The sequence below is a fragment of the Pteronotus mesoamericanus genome, unplaced genomic scaffold (assembly GCF_021234165.1).
Source record: "Pteronotus mesoamericanus isolate MK-2021 breed Mesoamerican mustached bat unplaced genomic scaffold, CSHL_Meso_final scaffold_232, whole genome shotgun sequence".
NCBI classification, from domain to species: domain Eukaryota; kingdom Metazoa; phylum Chordata; class Mammalia; order Chiroptera; family Mormoopidae; genus Pteronotus; species Pteronotus mesoamericanus.
Window position 1 is genome coordinate 23,617,022 of NW_026555311.1, and position 19,945 is coordinate 23,636,966.

Here is a 19,945-nt window from a genome sequence, read left to right on the forward strand (position 1 = left end):
CTTTGAATGCCCGCAAAGGGATTCCTCAAGGTGGGAACAATGATTAATCTTTTACAGATAAGGAAACTGAGTAGTTAAGTCACTTCCTGGAGTCATACAGCTAATAAACTGTGGAACTAGAACCAAGCTGTTAGGCCCCAGGGCCCAAGCTCTCTTAACTACTACAGGACAAAAGATCAAACCTGTATTACTTCCTTGTAGAGTCAGTGGCAAACTTGGGGCAAAAAATACACAATGGTTTGCTCCTTTAACTAATGGACATTTGCCTGAGTTATTTAGGCGCTTGCTGTCTCCAAGCTCATTCAGAAAAGTAAATTAATAGTGCTTTATTATGCAACTGAATTCAAAATGAGTCCCATAGGGTAAGAGTATGGACGTCTTAGAACGTTAAAAGGACTAACATATTCTTTTCAGATTCTTAATTTTTTTAAATGGAAGAAGAAAAAGCCAAACAAGGTTACAGGAACTGTGGTATAGATTTACCTAAAACAAATTATTAATGATTTTAACACACTCAATATGACAGTAGTGTTTGAAACCTCATTTTGTAGATAACTACATAGGTCTCAGTTTAACACTCTGTGATTCTGAGGTCCGGCCGCTGACTTCCTGGCAACCGGCAATACGTCCTGGTGAAAACTCCAGGAACCCCAATTAAAACATTGCTTTTGTTTCCCTTGTGTAAACGCGACAGAACACCCACCAGAAGACAATGGCTGCAAACCGCGGTCTAATAACCTAGCGGTGCCCCTGGAAAAGCAGTCGGGTCAGGAACGCCCTCGGAACCAAAGCGCTAGCTCCCGCCGGTTGGGGCTGCATTTCCAGAGCACCAAGGGGCGGGGCCTGGCCTGCCGCCTGGCTAAACGCGCCGGAGTCAGCTTGAGTGGCTGGGCCTGGGAGAGGGCAGTGAGGGGCAGTGGCAGGCTGCCCAACCATGCTGAGTGCGTCGTGCGGCAGGCTCGCTTCGGTGCTGCGGAGTACACGCGTGCTGCCGTCTACAGTCGCCCGTAGGTACCTTCGCGCGTCGGGGTCGCGGCCCTCGGCTGACCAGAGAGAGAGGACGGAGGAACCGCCCCGCGCCTTCGACCCATCGCTGCTTAAGTTCTTGGTGTGCCCTCTGTCCAAGAAGCCGCTCAGGTGAGCTTCGTCCGCCACGGCTTTCCCTTCGCGGCCTCCCGTTGTGGGAGGGGACAGGTGGACCGCGCGGCCGCTTCCAGCCATTTGGGAGCCTTTTAGGTCAGTCCGGGTATTCACCGCTGCCATTTTCTGCGGGTTTGCCAGCTCCCACGCTCCACCTTGTACGGCCGTAAGGGCTGAAGGTGGCCGCAAGGGAGCCAAGCCCCAGGGCTCCCATATCAGTCAATTTGCAGCGACAGATCGAAGCGTTTATAGGCTTGCCCCTGGCTGAGCGTTAGAACCACCGGTGGACCTCTGTAAAAATGCCGATTCCCGGGCACCACCCCAGGTGGCCGAAAGCGAAGGCCTGGGAGGCGGGGCCTGAGCAATTACCTATTTCCTTAAAAGGAGTCTAAATGATTCTAATGTACAGCCAAGTTTACGAAGTTGTGGGATTCAGGACTAGTCCAAGGCAGTAAGATTTTTAAGCCAAGACAATGAAGAATACTGTAGTATCCTGCAGGTCCTTGTGAAAATGCCCTTTACAGCTGATGCCTGCCGATCTTGAGCGTGTTAGGTACGTGTGTTGCCCTTTGGCTTTTCGTTCTGGACTAGCTGGTTTCTGTAAAGGCTTCCTTAATCTTAACTTAGAGTCTTTAGGATAGATAGGTCTCCAGGCTACTAAAACTGAACATTGACAACACGAGTATTGCAGATTGAATACGCTAAATACCGCAGTGTTACGTGTGGTACCATCTTTGGGTGGTAAATTGCAATAGTAATTTTAATTTTCATTTTTTTGCATTTCTTTCTATATTTTTCTCATAATGAACCTATTAAATTTTCTTAAACATTGAAATTATAGTTTGTCTTACCTTTCAGCGAATTGTGATCTCACTGCAGGTTTGTTTTCCAGTTTTATCATTTCTGCCCTTTTATCCTTCTCAAACTTTTTATTTTTTCTGGTGGTTCTTTCTAATGGATCAATTAGTTTGCTCTCATATATTCTAAAACGAGGAAGTTGAATTTTCTCTAGTGTCCTTCCAGTAGTAAATTATCTGGGATGGTTTTGGGGGGTGACCAGAGTAATGAAGAACTAGTTGGGTGGAAAGGGGAAATCTTTTTCTGACTGGTATTTTTTTAAATTAAGGCATAAGTTGAAAATACAGTGAAAAGGAAAAGTATGAGAGAAACTGACTAAAATATGAACAATTAGGGATTCACTTTCTAAAATGATTCAACTGGCTATCACTGCTTTTAGAATTAAAAGGAGTTTAATTCTACTTTTCTGGGATTAACTCTGGGTCAAGAATTGGATAAATGGTGTTATTTATTGAACATCAAGCTCTTCCAAGCATTTTGTTTTTCACAATTCATTTTTTCTCCCCTCCACCCTCAGATATGAAGCATCGACAAATGAATTGATTAATGAAGACTTGGGAATAGCCTATCCAATTATTGATGGGATTCCTAATATGATACCACAGGCAGCTAGGATGACACATCAAAGTAAGAAGCAAGAAGATACGGAGCAGCAATAAATCATAATTAAAAACCACATACACAACAAAATTTTCTTAATACTATCTACCTTTTTAAAAAAGTCAGGGTGGCAGGTAATAAGTGGGAGAGAAGAATGTTTCTGTCTCTCCCTACGTTGACTGTCCTTATTCCACTGGTCTCTTTAGCAGGATTGTTCTACTCGGCCTCTGTGGAAGAAAACTTCCCACAGGGCTGCACGAGCACAGCCAGCCTGTGCTTTTACAGCCTGCTCTTGCCCATTACCATACCAGTGTATGTGTTCTTCCACCTTTGGACTTGGATGGGTATTAAACTCTTCAGGCATAATTAATGCAATCAGAGCCTAGATGGCATCTACATTAATAAGTCTTGAACACCTCTCCCTGAAAGCTCAATTGCATGGAAATACTGGAAACCCACTTAATTTTCAGGAAAGATGCTACACTTTGTTTTTGCTAGAGGTTTAGAGCTGTGGGAGGTTTAAGCTTCTTTTTATTATATTTTGGTTCTACCCTTATTTTTGAAGGTTCTAATTTATAACTGCTGTATCAGAAGCAACATTTCAACACAGTGGCTTGTTGGAAATGAACAACCCCAACCATCATCTGATGACTTTATTTCTCTTGCCTTTCATCTAAAAGTTAATAATTTGAAATTTAATGTTTGTTTTAGAACGTCTTTGGTAAAGTCACGTTACAGATAACTGAAATAATTCCAGAGGACCTATGTTGGAGTAGTTGTAAAGACATGCACTTGAACTAGTGTGATATAAAACTAATAAAATGGAAATTTCATGGACTTGCAAAAATTCTGAGTTTGTAAAATTACCTTCATTTCTTTGGTATCAAATGCTCACATTAATTACAATAATACAAGGTGTTGACACTTTTCTGTAAAACATTTTGCAGGATTTTGATTTTGGTTTTTGATCATAAGAGTGTGGTTCTAAGGAGGGAACATGTAAAAATATTCTACATTTTAAAGTGTATGCTATTTTTAGAGAGGCACTTAATACCCAGTTAGAGTACTGTATTTTGCCACCTGTAATGAGCTCTGGTGTATAACACATACCCACGTTGTTGGCCTAAACTCTCAGGAGAAAAATCTTGTTTTAATTTTTTATTTATATTTAGAAACAAAAACTGATCATCATATTCCAGGATATTATTTTGTATATGGATACCATTACTGCTTTCTAGAGTTACACTTAACACATAAGCATAAATAAAAGAAAAATATTTATATAGATATGGAATTAGTAAGACCCATGTATAATGTGCATCCTTATTTTTCCCTCAAATTTGGGGGGAAAAGTGCATATTATATATGGCAAAATACAGTAGTTTCCCAGGAAAGGACCTTTGGGGGTAGAGGTGGGGTGTTAGAAGTCTTGCTGATTGTGTCCTGAGCGAATATGTTTTGAACCACATTTCAGTTTATTTTCCTGCCTTAGGAGACCAGTTTAGCACTACTAAGGACATGCGCATTTGGCATACTAATAGTTCACAATTTTCCAGAACCTTCAACAAGACTGAGGTGAATGTAACTTTCAGAGGTATAACAATATTTTAGTAGTTACTTAACTAAAACTTGAAGGTACTAAACTTGTAATTCTTACTAGTATCTTAAAGTAGTTTAACAGAAGCTTTAGAAAGATCCCTATCAAAAAATTAGAACATGATGTTAAATGTATTTTGAATTGCATTAATTTTATATTGCAGTACAAATCACATTTTTAAAATTTATGGCAAAAATTATAAACAATCTAGAAGACTCCAGAGGTCCCTATCATTTCCTGAAATTACTCTTTTTAATTTACCCAAAATCTCCCTGTGGTCAGTGTCAATGAAACAATTTTGCTGATAAAACATTGTATTCTAAAAAGTCTATTTGAAGCTTCTGCAAGTTCAGCATTTTATCAGAGGAAATTACAAGTATACCCCTGGGAGAATTCAGTATTAACCCCATCATCTCACAGAATTCATTTAGCAATCACATAGTACAAACTGTACACTACGTAGTTTTAAGCATATTACACATAATTGTACAACCTAAGGGGTAGGGTAGGTAGTAGCACCATTTTACAGAGGTGGGAACTGAAGTGCAAAGAGATGAGTGAGTTACCCAGGGTAACAGCAGTAATTGGGCTGAAATTGAAACCATATGGCAATGTGGCTTCAATCTAGCTCCTAATCACTGTACAGTGAGAAAATTAATCTTTTATAAGAGAAACAATTAGGAATCGAAATTCTTGGATTCATATTCAAGGCTGATGCCCGTAGTGTTTTCCTAAAACACTTAACTGTTTTACCTCTTTTCTAGCACTTTGTACTGTAATGGCCATTTTCCCTCTCTTGTCTAATAAGACAGTAAATTTCAACATTTTTTGTGTAGTGCTTAGCACAGAGCAGGCAATAAGCCTGAAACTTCCTGAAATAGTGTACACATGGCTCTGACAAGCCTTATAATTTTAGGCAAGTTAGTTAATATCTCTGAGCCTCATCTTCAGGGCTAGAAATCCTCTGCTGCTTTTATGCAATTGTGGAGAACAAATTAAATTACATGTGAAAGCACTATAAAAAACTAAGCAATACTGACTACTGAAATGGCAGCAACAAGGAACTCTGCAGACCAATTTCCCAGTGAAACAATTGGTGAAAATTATAAACAAAACAACCATGTACAGTGTCTGGAAATTGTACTAAGGGCATACAGCCAAATGAGGGAACAAAATCTAAAACTTGGTAAGTAAGCAGTTTGTGGCGTTTGAACCACCACTCGTCCTTCCACCTCCTTTCAGCTCAGAGTGATAGACACTCCAGGAGGCTGCAGCCAAGAATACAGGGCTCCCTCTTCCCCCATCTGTCGCATCGCTAAGCCGCTAGATGGGGCGCGCCGCAGAGAGCGCGGCGCTTCCTGAACCTGAGGGAAACCGCCTGGGGCCGGCTGAGGTGGGAGCAGGGCTCTGAGTCCCACAGAGCCCTGCCCGGGATTGTCAAGGATGACGGGGATAAACACAAAACATTGCAAACACTTCTCTGTTTGCCGGGAGATCCGATCGGGGCACTTCCCTCTCCCTGGAGAAGGTTGTGTACATCCCTCCAGTGGAGAAGGCCCTGTCGCCCTTTGTTCCAAGGTTTTTATTGAAAAACTTAACAGTGGGGCTAGGTAACAGGAATGCATATGTAATCTCGTAACAGTGTGTTAAGTTTCATAGAGAATATATGCTTTTAAGAACACAAGTGACAGGAATACACTGATTTACATGGGTCTAAGAGGAGACTCCGAGAGGAGTTTAAACAAAAGAGAATGAAGATAAGGGCAAGCGCCTTAATGATAAAGGGTAAGGGGTGTAAATAATGTGAACGTCCTTCATAGCATGAGCTGGCCAGAGATCTGAGGAAAGAACAAAGCACACTTTAAATAAATTACTTTTAGTCCTGATTTCCCTGGCAACCGCCAGACCTATTTAGAGCTGACTCCTGCATTGTTTTCAAGCCCAAGCCAGGTGTGGGGAGGGAACCACCAAGTGATAAAGAGACTGCTTCTCGGCAGCAACGTGGATTCCGGCCGTGTCCTAGCCAAGTTGAGAGGTGTGGGGGGGCCTTCTGCCCCTTCTCCGTGTCCCCTAATATTAACTTATCTGCTGCCTATATCGATTGATGCCTGGCTTAGGTTGCCCCTCCCCCGAGGGGCCTTACCCGTCCTTGGCAGGGACCATCACAAGGCAAAGCAGAGAGGCAGGGGCTAGGCCCCTGCGGGGGCAGGGACAGGTCATGTCTCCTCGGGAGCCTGTTTGTCCAAGGCCTCCTGATTACTTCCAACCTTGGGGCCCTCCAGCCTGTTGGCGGGGTTACAGCTCCTGAAACCAGGCCGGGCGTTTCCCAACACCCATCTCCTAGTTGAGGGTTATATATCTTTTCAGGAGGTGCAGGCCACTAGCAGAGTAAAGGAAATTGTGTGATTATAAAAATAAATATTTCCTCTTTTTCTGAATTGATTTGTAGAGCAACTATATAAAACTATATAAAAAATGTTTTTGGGGGTCTATATCATGCTGCCATTAACAGCACAAAGGAAGTGGTTGGGAGCAAAGCAGTAGTACTGGAGTAAGGAAATTACACCAGATGGTAAATTTGAATTCACAGGAATACATGAACCAGAAAAGGTTCACAAAATTAATATAATTATGCTACAAATATATACTTGTTCCCCTTATCTCAGTTTAAGAGGCATTAATCAAAGTAGTAATTATAACAAAGTATTGTTGGGCAGTAACATGTAGGTGAAATAGGCATGACAACAGCACAAAAAGGGGGGGAACGACCTAGAAGTAATGTTCCTGGTATCTCACTGGCACTCTTAATAGATCTGCAGTTTTAAAAATTTCTCAGGCCCTCAAACACTGCTGGTGAGAATATAAAATGCTACAGCTTCTTTTGTAAACAGCTGGTAGTCCCCCCCAAAAGTTAAAGAGTTAGGATATAACCCAGAAATTTCTCTCCTAAGTATATGATACTCAAGGAAAATTGAGTCCACACGAAAATTTGTTCACAGCAGCAGCATTAATAGGAGCCAAAAACAAGCAAATTGTCCAAATGATGAATGGATAAGTAAAATGTTGCATAAGTACAAGAAATATTATTTGGCAAAATATAAGATTCAAGTACTGATACATGCTACAACATAGATGAGTCTTGAAAATATACTAAGTGAAAGAAGCAAGTTATAGAAAAATCACAATGTTTTAAAATCATTTACATGAAATGCATAACAGGCAAATCTATAGAAACGAAGTAGGTTTGTTGCATAGGCCTGGGGGTGAAGGAGAGATTGTATTATGGCAGAAGCAGCACAGGGTCTTTGGGGAGGTGAAAATGTTCTAAAATTGTGGCAATCGTGGCACAGTTCTGTGAGTATACTAAATCCAGAGTTGTATACTTTTCAGCTGAATTACATGCTACGTGAATTATATATCAATAAAGCTGTTACCATCCCCTCCCCAAAAGAAAAAGCTATCTAAATGTCCAGAGTACGGCACAGCAGTGGTCCTAAGCTACTTGCTGGAAGTCAAATGCTGGTTAGAAGCATGGCCGAAAGTGGAATTACTTCTTACGGCTTCTAAATTTTGTCTACCATGATGTGTTACTTGTAGTGACTCTCAAAGATAACACCCTTTCTGAAAATTCTCCACGTTTTCAGTGATCTGAGCTGAGTTCCTCACTAGAAAATCATTCTGGCTTACCATTAATGGGGACTCTTCTTCACTAGCTTCCCATTATATAGTTTGTGCCATACACACATTGACCTCACTATAAACCAACCACAGAAATACTCTTTATTCTTTCACCGATGGTGACTCTTCCCCATTTCTCCACCCCAGTCATTAGCTGACTTCACAAAGGGGACCTCTTGATTTCTTAGAGCCTTTTAACAAGATTTATCTTCCTTAGTGTCCTTATCTGCCATCACTGACAGAGATGATCTTTTATCACTTCATAAGTAACACCCTTCCTATCCGCTTTCTAACTGACAATTTCCCACTCTGAGGGAGCAAAATATGATTTGTCACGATCTACTCTCCCTCTTCATTTTCTTACAATCCTGCAAAGTGGGCTTTTAAGGAAGACACTTTGAACTTCAAGCTCTGCATCTGTAAGATGAAAAGGATACCTACTTCCAGACCTGATAGAAGTTTTAAGTGAGGTAGAAAAAATAAAATCACTTAGCATAGCCAAGAAATATACTGGATTCTTACTAAAATGTGCAGTTGTGGGAAGAGCCTGTCCATTTCCAAGTTTTGTCCCTTTTAAGTGAAATGCGATGGGAACGGCTACCTTCACACGTGCCACTAGGTGGCACTCCTGGCTAACTGATGGAAGCCCTGACACCTATACACACTCAAGACTATACATACATGCAAAATGCTGTTAGGTAGCCATATTCCATAATCACTTATTAACTCACTTGCCTGGCATCTAAAAATCATCGTAGTTGAAGTGAATCCCAAGAAACAAGTGGGGATAACTTGGGACGGGGCGGGGTGGGGGGGTTGGAATTGAAGACAAAATGTGAAGGATAGGGGCAGGATGAGAAGAGGGTTCCAGGCAGGAGAAAAAGCACTGTGTGAAAAACAGAGACTCGCCCATTCTGGACACTCAGACAAGTTACAAATGACTAGAATGAACCATGCTAGGTGTGCAGGGCAGTGGTTGGAGACAGGGCTGACGCTTACAGGGGAACGTCAGGAAGGATTTGTAGGTGGTCTTCAATTGCCCAACTTTTCAAATCATTTAATTTGTGCAGCTGATAATCATGATGGCTCCTCTTTCCAGGAAAACAGAAGAAAACACATTCAAAATTACAGGGGTTTGTATGTTATGAACTCCTGTGGTGTTGAGTCTTCACATTTGCTTCCTAGTACAGTAGCTATCAGTCATATGTAGTTACTGAGCACTTGAAATGTGGCTAGTGTGACTGAGAAACTGAATTTTAAATTTTATTTAATTTTCATTAAAAAGCTACATACTGAACAGCATAGCTCTAAACTGCTTTTCCCCACTACTGTCAATGAACCTTACGTACACAAGGGTCCACCTATTGCACGGTGTTAATATGGAAGATTTCCAGCCTCACAGAATGTCCTAATGGAGAACATTGGTCTAAATACAAGACCATCTGAGACATGGTCTTGGACAAATGATGACAGCTTGTACAGTAATGACAGATGTAGAACAAGAATTGTTAGGACATGACTGATTATTAAATGTAGGGTGATGAAGAGGGAGGAAAGGAAGATGATTGTAGGCTTGTCTGGAGATATTGGTGGTACCACCCCAAATTGTGGAATACAGGAAAAACAGTAATTCTCTCCTCAAACATATCGAGACTAAGGAGCCAAGGGGCATGTAGGAAGAGGCACAGGCTACAGAGAAAAATGGCTGTGGTGCTAGAGTGTTATCAGTTCCTGTAGGTCCGAGAGAGATCTGAGTATCATCAGCATGGAAATAATAACTGAAGCCATGAGGCTGGTAATAAGGAGTATATGGAAAGTGAGAAAACAGGACCACATCAGCATTTCGGTTCGGGGGAGTGTAAGAAAACATCCAAAAGAGATGAGAAAGAAGCTGAGAAAATGAAAGCCACAGTCTAGCAGTTCATTACAGTTCTGAGGAGAAAGTAGTAAACTGTTTCAAATGCAACAGATACGATTAAAGATGGAAATAGGCAAATTTCCACTGAAACTTGCAACAGGGAAATCACCTGTGACTTATTACAGCAGTTTGAGTGGGAGATATACCACTTCAGTCCAGAACAAACTACCAAAATGTTTATGAGAAAAATAAACTTCTGTCTTATTTAATGAACTGTGTTTTGGGGTTGCCTTTTGTTTTAACAGACTAATTTATATTATAACTAATAGATCTTACATGCAAAAACAGCAATTCTAAGGAAATCAAACCAGGTAAACATACTATATAGTCAGCAAGACTTTTATGTTAACAAATCTGAGTTAATTTTATTTTTGAAAACATTTCCAGAAAGCAGTACAGTGTGAGGTAGGGTCAGCCAAATCCTCTGCTGTTGTTGATGGCTACCTGAAGCGCTTCTTCCACTCTTTCCATCGTAGAGTATTTCGGGAGGTAGAGGGTACCAAAACATGTCTGTGCTTTCATGGGATCTTTCTCATTCATACACTCGGGACAGCAAAATGTTATTGCCATGTTCTTTAAACCTTTTACTTGGATTCTGTCAGTTCCTGTAAGAAATACTAAAAAGCATAATAAAATGAAGCGATCTTCACAAATCAGTGACATTTATCAAGAGAAAATATTTTATTCTAACATTTCTTGAGGGCCCATTTAGAGTCTGACATTACACTGCACTGGGGACCATATTAGAACTAAGTTTGACACACAGTCACTGCCTTCAAGCGGCTTACAGACTGGTTGAGAGTATTAGATTCTTGTGCAGAAAAAGACAAAAACAAGGGAAAAAATAAAAGGGTGTAAGGCAGCCAAACAAGGTATCATAGAACTAAGTGCCTCTGAGTATAAAGGCTGTGGGGTTTACAGCAGGGAGAGAAAATCAGGGATGACTGGGGTGACTTCTGAGAATTTGGAATTAAGCTGGACATCTTAGGAAGGAAAGGGTTAGAGAGGCAAAGGAAGTGGGTGAAGGTTCAAGGCAGGGCAAGGAGCTTCTGGGAAAGCCTGGAAGCGAGAGGGTGCAAAGAACCACAGGACCTGGGTAACTGAATGCTGACACAGCTACAGATGAAGAAAAGAAAAATTTTAAAGCAACAGGCAGGGTTGAACTCACTAGAGAAAAGACCTCTATTAACATTTATTTTTTGGAAGAAACAAGAATTCAAAAAAATGAGAGGCTTAGGAATCTCTGGGACAACTTTATATGTTCGAATATCCAAATCATAAGGGTGCCAGAAGAAGAGGAAGAGCAAGAAATTGAAAACTTATTTGAAAAAACAATGAAGGGGAACTTCCCCAAGCTGGCAAAGGAATTAGACTTCCAGGAGATCCAGGAAGCTCAGAGTGTCCCAAAGAAGTTGGACCCAAGGAAGCACACACCAAGGCACATCATAATTAAGTTACCCAAGATTAAAGATAAGGAGATAATCTTAAAAGCAGCAAGAGAAAAGGAGGCAGTAACCTATAAAGAAGTTCCCATAAGACTCTCAGCTGATTTCTAAAAAAAGAAACTTGCAGGTGAGAAGGGGCTGGCAAGAAGTATTCAAAGTCATGAAAACCAAGGACCTACTACATCCAAGATCACTCTATCCAGCAAAGCTATCATTTACAATGGAAGGGCAGACAAAGTACTTCCCACACAAGGTAAAGCTAAAGGAGTTCATCATCACCAAGCCCTTATTATATGAAATGTTAAAGGGACTTATCTAAGAAAAAGAAGATCAAAAACTACAAACAGTAAAAGAATCAGGATAGCGGAGGAGTGAGTACCTCCTCCCAGGACCAATCAGGAATTACAACTAAATTGTGGAGAAATCACCTGGAAAAAAACAACTGAACAATAGTGAGAGAGGAGCCTTATAACCTTGGACAGACAGAAGAATCAGCTTAGCACAATCTAACTGGTAAGGAGTGCAGTAGAGACTCGAGAAGGCAGGCGGAGTGCCCATGGGTTGCAGCACCAGAAGGATACTGAAATGGCCAGTTGGATCCCCCTGATACGAGTAAGGCCTAAGCCATAAGTGGGGATCGCCAGCCTACGGCACCAGAGCCCAAAATGTACACAGATAAGGGCCAGCTGTGAAAGCGGCAGGGTTGCTCTCTGCCAGAAAAGTGGGTCAAGATGCAAACAGCCATTTAAAGGGCCAACACATAAATTTTTATTTGCAGCCACTTGCTCTGGTCTCCGGCAAAGGAGGGGGCAGACTGGGCTAGAGACCGCTGAGGAAAGACTGGGGAAGGAGGCTTTGGGGAGAGAACGGAGAGAGTAGCCAGCGGGATCCCAGTGCTGACCTCTCCCCAAAATGGCAGCAGCCATCTTGCTCAGGCAGACCACTCCCCCAAGCGGCAACAACAAGAGAGGTCCTAATAACCCCACCTCCACGAAGGACTCAGCCCCGCCCTGGGGTGTCTAAGCTGGCCTGCTGAGTGCAGAGTGACTAGATTAACAGCTGAAGGAGACTGCCACAGACAGTAGATACCCAGAAGTCTCAAAGAGACTGCCTAAAGTTAGAAAGGGTCAATATCTGACATCATCAGAGGCAGATCTAGAAAGGAAAAAAACAGTGCTCCAGAGAAGTTCATACCACAAAGTCAGGAAATCAAGACAGATCAATTTAAAGAGAAGCAGCAACCAAGAAGAGTTTCACAAATAATGGGAAGACAAAGAAGCACCCCCCAGTTGAAGGGAAAGGAGGAATCCCCAGAGAGAGAACTAAATGAAATAGAGCCAAGTAAACTATCAGATATTGAGTTCCAAACGACGGTTCTAAGGAAGCTCAATGAGCTCAGTGAGCTCAGAGAGAATTAGAAAATACTACAGGGCAACTACCAGGAAATTACTGCAAACTATATCAGCATGAAAAAGGACATGGGAACTATCAATAAGAGGCAAGAGGAAATGAAAAATACCATTTCTGAAGTGAAGAACACAGCGGAAGGAAGCAAAAGCAGGCTAGATGAAGCAGAGGATTGAATCAGTGAGCTGGAGGACAAGGTAGAAAAAAGCTCCCAGAAAGTGCAAGAAAATGAAAAAAGCCTCAAAAAGAATGAAGAGGCGTTGAGGAAAATGCAGGACAACCTGGAATGTAATAATAGCTGTATAATAGGGATACCAGAAGAAGAAGATGAGGAAGGGATAGAGAACCTGTTTGAAAAAGTAGTGATGGAAAACTTCCCTAATTGGAGGAGAGAAAAAGACACACAAGTCCAGGAAGCGCAGAGGGTCCCCCATTCAAGAGGAACCCAATGAAGCCCACTCCAAGACACAGCATAATTAAAATGGCAAATTACCAAGACAGACAGAGAATCCTAAAGGAAGCAGGGGAGAAACAGGTAGTAACATATAAGGGAGCCCTGGTATAGCTAGCAGCTGACTTGTCAACAGAAACACTGCAAGCCAGAAGGGAATGGCAAGAAATATCCCAAGTCATGAAAAGCAAAGGCCTGTAACCAAGGCTGCTCTACCCAGCAAGGCTCTCAATTAAAATGGAAGGTGAAATAAGGAGTTTCCCAGACAAAAGAAGTCTAAAAGAATACACATCCACCAAACCAGCACTGCAAAACATGCTTGAAGGGACTGCTTTAAGAAGATGAAGAAAAAGAGTCTATTAATATCCAGTTTGTTCACAGTTACCAAAACTTGATATTACCAAGATTTTTAATACTTATTAATCTGATTGTGACAATGATGTGCTATTTTAATTGTTCCTTTATTATCTGTTGAAACTAAACCTGTTTTTGTATATTTATTGCCTATTTCTATTATTTTTAAAAAGCTTTAAATGAATTTTTGGTATTTGTTATCCATTTTTTGACTAAACGTTTATAGAATTTTTTCCCTCAAAAAAAAAAACCCCACTATTTACCCTTTCTTAGATGTGTGGCAAATACTTTCCTATTCTATTACTTGTCCTTTAACTTCTTTATATGTATATTATTATGTAGTCTTAAATGTTTAATATAGTCATATTGTCAATATTTTACTTTATAGCTTCTGGGTTTGAAAATATTACTTCAGGGTAAGAAAAATACTAGTTTGTATTTCCTCCTAAAACTTCTTAGAGTTTACATATTGATTTTTAACTTACCTGAATAGTTTTTGTGTAATGTGTGAAATAGGGCTCTGTATTTTTTTTATTTCAGGTAATAGTGGTCTATGTGCCTTACTTGTTGAATAAGCCTTATTTTCCCCGTTGATTTGAAATATCAATTTAATCATATATTACATTGTTAGACAGATATATACATTTGTTCCTAGAATGTTCATTTTATTTCATTGATCTACTTGATAGTTTCTGTGCTGGTGTCATGTTGTTTTAATTGCTGAGACTTTATAATGGATTTAATTTTTTTAATATTTTGTCATGAATTTTGACATTAAAAATAAATAAATAAAATCTGCATTAAAAAAAAAAAAAGAAGGAACTCCTACCTTTTGGGACAACATGGATGGAACTGGAGAATATTATGCTAAGTGAAATAAGCCAGTCGGTGAAAGATAAATACCATATGATCTCATTTGTAAATGAAATCTATTCAACAAAATAAACCACAGACATGGAAACATGGAGCTGACTGAAAGTGACCAGAGGGGATGGGGAAAGAGGACAATGGTGGAAAGGAGAAGGGACTAAACAAAGAACATGTATAATGACCCATGGAAATGGACAACAGAGTGGGAATTGACTGTGGGAGAAGGGGGCGGGGTGGGATGGGGAGAGGAGGGCAAAGGGGGAAAAACTGAGGCAACTATAATAGAATAAACATGATTTAAAAATAAAAAATAAAAAAATAGTGGGAAAATCCTATCGCAGTGCCTTGCACATAAAAGATACTCAGTACATGTTATCTTAGCCTGCAAATTATGAAACATATGCATTTGCATTGAGTTTAATATACAAAATATACTTACCAATCTTTGGGTCTAAAACAAACAAAGAATAAAAAAACCAAAAAATTATGAACAGTAAAACAGAGGGGCGGGGAAGGGGGAAGAATGGGGGAAAGGGTACAGGGAATAAGCAGCATAAATGGTACAAAATAGGGGAGGTTAGGAATAGTTCAGGAAATGAACTTACATGTACAACCCATGGACATGAACGAAAGGGGGGGGGTGTGGGGGCAATGTTGGGGGGTGAGGTGGTGCAGTGTGGAGGGGAATAAAGGGGAGAAAAAATGGGACAACTGTAATAGCATAATCAATAAAATATATATTTTAAAAAAAATTTATTGTTTGATGTTGTGACCACTGGGCAGAGAGGACATTCAACTGTACTATGAGTGGCTGCTATACTAAGTATGACTTATTGCCAATGGTGCCCAAGACAAACGTGATTTTCTTATTACATGAAAAGAACATGAGATTATAGATCTATTCCTGATGTAATACTTACCAAGAAATTTCTTCTTTTCTTCCAAGGTCAATTTGTGTAAAGCCTTCCAAAACATGACTATGGTGGGATGCGAACTGTCATCATATCCTGGTCCACAACGTGCATTCTATAGAAAAATGCAAAGAAGAAAAAGTATTCAGGAAACAGAAAAGAAATTTAAATTCAGACTACGTGGCCTTCATTGATAACGTACCTTTTCAAATGTTTCCCAGTCATAATCTGTATTTCCGATAATCACATTCTTCAGTTCTTCAGGATGGAAAATTTCAATAATCTCCTTGTCACATATTTTGTAAAATCCTCTTTGAAATTCATCATAAACTGCCTTTACGGAGATATTGAAGATGTAATCAACATATCTAGAAGCATAGTCTGTCCTTTAATGAAACAAAAAATGATTTCAGCTTACTGAAATACCCTGAACAAAATGGGAGGAAGGGTAGAAAAGAGGAGTCTAAATAGAAGGGCTACACTTAACAACTGAGTACTTACCATGTGCCATTGACTATTATAGGTATTTTTCATACATTATCTAATTTAATATTCAAAAAACTCTTTGAGGCAGATTATGACATTTTAGTGAGAAGGAAACTCACTAAACACAGCAAAGTTACATTATTGCTCAGGATCACAGAGTTAAGAGAAGTGACATAGGTTAGAATAGAAAGTTTGGAAATCCAAGATGGCAGAAGAGTACATGAAAGCTAACCTTCTCCCAGGAGCAATCTGTAATTAAAACAAAACTGTAGAGAAATCAACCAGAATAAACAGCTGAACACTAGCTGGAAAGAAGCTTTATAATCAGGGACAAACAGAAGAACCTCTTCACCACAATGAGACTGTCCAAACAGAGGGAGCCACAAGTTGTCGATTGCTGAGAGCTCCAAACGGGTTGACCAGGGCCAGTCACCAGCAGCCTCTCACATAGGTCTACGCCAATCTTTGCAGATCTACCAAATACACAGAATCAAATATAAAGAAACAGCCAAAATGGGAAGACAAAGAAACGGACGCCAAATGAAAGATTAAGAGAATTCTCCAGAAAAGCTACATGAAACGGAGGCAGGCCATTTAACAGATAGAGAGTTTAAAGTAATAATTATAATGATACTCAACAGCATGAAAAATGACATAGAAACCATAAAAAAAGGACCAGTCGGAAATAAAGAATGTAGTATCTGAAGTAAATAATACCCCGAAAGGAATAAACAGTAGGTTAGATGAAGCAGAGGATCAAAACAGCGATTTGGAAGACAAAGTAGAAAAAAAGCACCCAGGCCGAGCAGCAAAAAGAAAAAAGAATTTTAAAAAATGAGGAGAGCTTAATAAACATTTTGGACAACATAAAGCATAACAACAGCATCATGGAACTACCAGAAGAGGATCAGAGCGAGCAAGGAATTGAGAACCTATTTGAAGAAATAATGCCAGAAAACTTCCTAATCTGGAAGGAAAAAAGACACACAAACCTAGGAAGATCTGAGAGTCCCACACAAATTGGACCCAAAGAGGTCTACACTGAGACATGTCATAATTAAAATGACAAGAGTTAAAGACAAGGAGAGACCCTGAAAAGCTGCAAGAGAAAAGCAGGTAGTTACATAAAAGGGAGCACCAATTAAACTGTCATCTGATTTCTCAACAGAAACATTTCAGGCCAGTAGGGAGCAGTGTAAAATATTCAACGTGATGAAAAGCAAGGACCTATAACCAAGGCTACTTTACCCAGCAAGGCTACCATTTAAAAATTGAAGGAGAAATAAAGGAGTTTGCCAGAAAACAAAAGGCTAAAGGAGTTTGTTAACACCAAACCAGTATTGCAACAAATGTTATAGGGCTTGCTTGAAAAAGAAGAAAAAGAGAAAAAAAGACTAGAGGAAAATAGTCTAACAATGAAAGAGAACTAAATACGTATCTATCAACAGTCACCTTAAACGTGAAGGGCTCAACTGCTCTAACCAAAAAACAAAGGGTAACTGAATGAATAAGAAAACAACACCTGTATATATGCTGCCTCTAAAAGACACATCTCAGATCAAAAGCTACACACAGACTAAAGGTCAAGTGATGGAAAAAGATACTTCATGCAAATGAAAAGGAAGAAAAAACTGGGGCAGCATTATCTGACAAAATAGATGTTAAAACCAAGGCTATAGAAAGAGACAAAAAAGGGCACTACATAATGATAAAGGGAACAATCTAACAAGAGGATAAAACCCTAATAAACATGTACGCACCCAACATAGAAGCACCTAAATATATGAAACAAATCTTGATGGACATAAATGGAGAGACTGACAGTAATACAATCATAGTTAAGAGATTTTAACACCCCACTCCCTTTAACCGACAGATCTTCCAGACAGAAAATCAGCAAGGAGACAGCTGCTTTAAATGACACATTAGATCAAATGGATTTAATTGATATTTTCAGAGCATTTCACCCCAAAGCGGCAGAATATACATACTTTTCAAGTGCACATGGAATCTTTTCTAGTATAGACCATATGTTAGGACACAAAACAAGTCTCAATAAATTTAAGATAGTAACCATATCAAGCATCTTCTCTGACCACAATGCTATGAAACTAGAAATTAATCACAAGAACACTGAAAAACACACAAACATGCAAGCTAAATGAGATGTTATTAAACAAGGAGTCAACAATGAGGACAAGGAAGAAATCAAAAGAAACCTTTAAGCAAATGAAAATGAGGACACAACAATTCAAAATCTGTGAGACACGGGGAAAGCAATCCTAAAAGGGAAGTTCATAGCATTACAGGCCTATCTTAAAAAACAAGAAAAAGCTCCAATAAACACTCTAACTTCACACTTGAAGGTACTTGAAAAACAACAACAAAGTCCAGGGTGAGTACAAGGAAGAAAATAATAAAGATTAGGGCATAAATTAACAAAATAGTGTCTAAAAAAAATGACACAAAACATCAATGAATCCAAGAGCTGGTTCTTAGAAAACAAGACTGACAAACCTTTAACCAGACTCATCAAGAAAAAAACAGAAAGGACCCAAATAAATAAAATCAGAAATGAAAGAAAAATAACAACTGACCCCAAAGAAATATAAAGGATTGTAAGAAAATACGATGAACAACTATATGCCAACAAACTGGACAATCTGGACAAAATGGATAGATTCCTAGAAACGCACAATTTCCAAAACTTGATCATGAAGAATCAAAGACTCTGAATTTCACTGGATTATACCTAGTGAAATTGAAGCAGTAATCAAAAAACTCCCAATAAAAAAAGCCTGGGACCTAATGGCTTCACAAGTGAAGTTTACCAAACATTCCAAGAAGAACTAACACCTTTCCTCCTCAAACTGTTTCATAAAATTCAAGAGGAGGGAATGCTCCAAAACTCATTTTATGAGACCACCATTATCCTAATTCCAAAACCAGATAAAGACACTACAAAGAAAAAAATCTATAGGCCAATATTGCTGATCTACATAGATGCTAAAATCCTCAACAAAATATTAGCAATCCAAATATAGCAATGCATCAAAAAGATCATACACCATACTAAAGTGGGATTTATTCAGGAAATGCAAGGTTGGTATAGCACTTGCAAATCAATAAATGTGATCCACCACATAAACAAAATTAAGGAAAAAAAACGTATGATCATATCAACAGATGCAAGAAAAGATTTGATAAAATCCAACACCATGTATAATAAAAACTCTAAGCAAAGTAGGATTAGAAGGAACATACTTTAACATACAAACCCACTGCCAGCATCATACTCAACGGGCAAAAACCACAAGTGTTCTCCTTAATATCGGGATTGAGACAGGAATGTCCACGTTCACTTCTCTAATTCAACATAGTACTGGAAGTCCTAGCCACAGCAATCAGAAAAGAAGAAATAAAAGGCATCCAAATTGGAAAGAAGTAAAACTATCATTCTTTTGCAGGTGACATGATACTGTACATAGAGAACCCCAAAGATTATACCAAGAAACTACTAGAACTGATAAATGAATCAAATTACCTGGATACAATAACCAGAAATCAGTTGCATTTTTATATGACAATAACTAGCTAACAGAAAGGGAAATTAAGAAAACAATCTCATTCACAATTGCTAGAAAAGAAATAAAATACCTAGGAAGAAACCCAACCAACGATGTAAAAGACCTGTACTTTGAAAATTTTAAGACACTGAAGAAAGAAATCAAAGAAGACAAAGACAAGTGGGAACACATACCGTGTTCATGGTTAGGAAGAATTAACATCATCAGTATGTCCATACTACCCAAAGCAGTCCACAGATTCAACGCAATTCCTATCAATGTTCTAATGACGTATATCACCAAACTAGAACAAAAATTTCAAAAATTTATATGGAACCACAAAAAGCCCCACATATCAACAGGAATCCTGAAAAGAAGAATGAAGTTGGAGGAATCACACTAATATTAAATTATACTATAAGACCATAGTAATCAAAACAGTGTGGTACTTATATAATAACAGGCACATAGATCAACGGAACAGAGTAGAGAGCCCAGAAATAACCCCTATCTTTATAATCAATTAATATTCAACAGAGGAAGCAAGCACGTACAATGGACTAAATATTGTTTGTTCGATAAATGGTGTTGGAAAAATTGAACAGACACATGCAGAAAAATGAAACTAGACCACCTTGTTATACCACACACAAGGGGAAATTCA

The 19,945-nt window shown here is 39.3% G+C and overlaps 2 protein-coding genes across 2 annotated transcripts in view; one reads left to right on the forward strand and one right to left on the reverse strand.

Moving 5' to 3' along the window:
* The first annotated feature begins 829 nt into the window (after positions 1–829).
* Positions 830–2,797, forward strand: PYURF (PIGY upstream open reading frame). The gene is made up of 2 exons (XM_054591551.1): positions 830–1,137; positions 2,516–2,797. Exons 1-2 carry the CDS (start codon positions 935–937, stop codon positions 2,655–2,657), a joined length of 345 nt encoding a protein of 114 aa, XP_054447526.1. The 5' UTR covers positions 830–934; the 3' UTR covers positions 2,658–2,797.
* Positions 2,798–10,202: 7,405 nt separating this feature from the next.
* Positions 10,203–19,945, reverse strand: part of HERC5 (HECT and RLD domain containing E3 ubiquitin protein ligase 5) — a 47,705-nt gene continuing 37,962 nt past the window's right edge. The window contains exons 21-23 of the mRNA XM_054591749.1: positions 15,432–15,615; positions 15,239–15,344; positions 10,203–10,408 (exon numbers count right to left, since the gene is read on the reverse strand). Of these exons, the coding sequence (XP_054447724.1) occupies positions 10,203–10,408; positions 15,239–15,344; positions 15,432–15,615 (496 nt within the window). The remainder of the gene's footprint in view (positions 10,409–15,238; positions 15,345–15,431; positions 15,616–19,945) is intronic.